The sequence below is a fragment of the Pterocles gutturalis genome, unplaced genomic scaffold, assembly GCF_000699245.1.
Source record: "Pterocles gutturalis isolate BGI_N339 unplaced genomic scaffold, ASM69924v1 scaffold6935, whole genome shotgun sequence".
NCBI lineage: Eukaryota > Metazoa > Chordata > Aves > Pterocliformes > Pteroclidae > Pterocles > Pterocles gutturalis.
Window position 1 is genome coordinate 6,440 of NW_010140634.1, and position 3,026 is coordinate 9,465.

At 37.4% G+C, this 3,026-nt stretch overlaps 1 protein-coding gene across 1 annotated transcript in view; it reads left to right on the plus strand.

Annotated features, from left to right (window-relative positions):
- LOC104469282 (guanine nucleotide exchange factor VAV3-like) overlaps nt 1-3,026 on the plus strand; it is a gene marked incomplete at its 5' end in the record, with an annotated part of 18,288 nt that overhangs the window by 4,068 nt on the left and 11,194 nt on the right. Inside the window, 2 exons of the mRNA XM_010083735.1 lie at nt 1,148-1,240; nt 1,344-1,412. Of these exons, the coding sequence (XP_010082037.1) occupies nt 1,148-1,240; nt 1,344-1,412 (162 nt within the window). The remainder of the gene's footprint in view (nt 1-1,147; nt 1,241-1,343; nt 1,413-3,026) is intronic.

Genomic DNA, 3,026 nt, shown 5'->3' on the forward strand with positions numbered 1-3,026 from the left:
AAAAAAGGTAAGATACAGTCAGGGATATGCTGAAGGATGTCTTGGAAGGATGTTACAAAGTGATAAATATGCTTCAGAAAGGATATGATAGTGCCGTTGCTTATTAAACCTCTGCTTATTATTTTTGGAGAAAACATTTTGGATCACAGAATCACAGAATGTTGGAAGGGACCTGGGAAGATCATCTAGTCCAATCCCCCTGCCGGAGCAGGAACATCTAGATCAGATCACACAGGAACGCATCCAGGCAGGCTTTGAATGTCTCCAAAGAAGGAGACTCCACAACCTCTCTGGGCAGCCTGGTCCAGTGCTCTGGATCAATTACTGCTTTTAATTGTAAGAGCTGATCCAGTTACTGTGTCAGGTCTCCAAATGTTTTAAGTATTATTTGACATGAATGCTCCCATACCTTCTTCCACATATTTACTCTTTTCTTTGAAATCAGATTTGCAGGTTGTTGAAGCTGTAACGCTGTAAGTCAGATCTTCACTAAGAGTGCTTGTAAACTATTTTTATAGAGTCCTGTGCTGATAATTACTTCAATTTCCTGTGAGTCTGGTGTTTTACATGGAAAAATCCCAGGGTCTCACTGAAGACACACACATCCATATGCAAGAGCTGAACTTAGAAGGTCACTGCACCTCACAATTCGAGGACCTACTCATATTGTGTCTGAAGAGAAAGCTCTCCTTGAGAACTAAAAGGGAAAAACTGTAAATAAGTGCAGGGATTAGACTGAATCCAATATATATGGCAACGTAAAGTTACTTATGTGATTTAGTCCCATTAAGTTTAATGGAATTATTAACTGCTCAGTACTTTAAATAAGATTTCTCAGTCTGGATGTGAATGAAATGTGACCTTGTATTTCCGCTTCCGAAGTACCTGCAGAGAGTTCAGTGTTTTATGTCTAAACATTAACTTTTCATAATATTCCTTTAATCTGGAATTTTAGTAAAACTCTTAAAGTCATCAGCTAATTGAACACTAAAATATTCTCGGTTATTGCTATCATCTTTGGAGGCTGCAGTACTCAGAAAATTTCAGGAAGCAGTTATCCTAATTGCTTAATTCTGGACAAATAAATACATTTGTTATCCATTAGATGCTTGTTAGTGACTTAAACTTGATTCCATTGTAATTGCAGAAATATACTCAAAATGACATAAGAAGCTGTTGTCTTGCTGAAATAAAGCAAACTGAAGAGAAATACACTGAAACGCTGGAATCAATAGAGAAAGTAAGATGCTACTTACAGAGTTGTAATTTATGTATAACATATGTACAACAATCTAGAAAATATCATGACATCGTTGATGTATGTATAACTTTTTTCCTTGCAGTTTTTCATGGTGCCATTGAAAAGGTTTCTGTCAGGATCAGAGTTTGATACTGTTTTCATCAACATTCCTGTAAGTAATGGCATATTTAATGAACAGATACAAAGTTCATAGCTGATTATGATATATTTGTATTGTATGTTACTGCACAAAATGATTATTTGAAATATGGTGCACAATGCATTTATGTATATGTTAGGGTAGCTGATAAAAAAGCATGTGGATACTATTTCATTTTTTTTCCCTGCTTGAGGGAATAGGATAAGAGAAATGGTATTATTGTGTCAGTGAGTGGTTGTAAACTGGAGTATCTTTGACCCATAGAAGCTGAGAATTTCTAGAAGATGGGTTATCTTCTAATATGTGCTGGTATTTTAGGGATGGTATAAAGCTGTGACTGTGAAGTTGCCTACCACTGTATGCTGAGTGGTGCTTTCATGAGGATTTCTGTAGCTACTCTGCAAATCCTTGTATCTACCCTTGGTCTTTCATTATTGAAGACATTTTAAAGTTAACTCACAGTTCAGAATCTGTCAGTGGAAAGGATAAGGAAATCCTCTGTGAAGTATGTAGGAGACCTTTATTTGACTGAAATCTTAAAGGTTTCTATGATTATGACTTTGTTCCGTTTATTTTTGGCCTAATCTAATAGTATGACAATTTACATATATTGTTAGGTAAGTATTCAGCAAATGTTGTTACTCTGTCTTGCTTCAAAGGAGGATATCAGACATGGTCTGAAGCTCCTCTCAACACAGGTCAATGAAAGGAATGTTCTTTCATAAGGCACACTGTAAAGCAAGGGTCCCCACAGTGTGGCCCACAGGCCATATCAAACTTTTATTGCCTGTAAAGGATCACCTCTGTTTTGGCCATCTCTGGTATATCTTGCAGGCTCTCAGGGCTTTAGGAGGAGGTATTGGGGATTTCTCTTATTCCGTGTGTCTGTAAGAATGTTCTAGTTGCTGTTCTTGCACCATCCAAAGGATAATTACGGGATGACACCTGACACCTTGCCATACTTATCCTGCTGTTAAAGTTTTCACCCTGAATCTCAATTGCTGTAATTTCCTTCTCTTTGAATATTAGTCCAAAATACTGCCACAGATATCAGTAACCTGCTTGCCTTCTTTAAGGATGTCAGCTACCTATAGAGATCCCTTTGGTTTTGAAAAAATGTTCTGTCCTACATTAATGTTTTGTATACATTGCAAATAAGGCCCTGATATGCCCTACCTAATTTACTGTAAATCTCTTTCCTAAGGCTCTGTGTGCCCAGGCACAATGACTTAGATAAATTGAAAGACCTGAAAGCCAGCCAGTGTGGAACACTGCACGGGGTATAAAAAGGGCTTACACATTGTAGGCACAAACTGGGTGGTCAGCCTACTCACTACTTGTTAGAGAAATGTGAGGGAATCAGATAAAAAGAGTAAAAAGAACAAACACCTGGTTATTTGAAACTAGGAAGACATAGTAAACTGTTGTATTTAGATTGTTGTACTTTGCTTTTCATTATCAGCATTCAGTATTCTGCTGTTACAAGATGGTGCTTATTTCTGACTCCAGTAACATTTCGTAGGCATCCAAACACATTAAAAGACATATAAGGCTTGCCTACGCCAAAAATATGTGCAAACATATTTGTCTGCCCAGACCTTGTCTCTGTGTCAGTTCCTCAGCAGG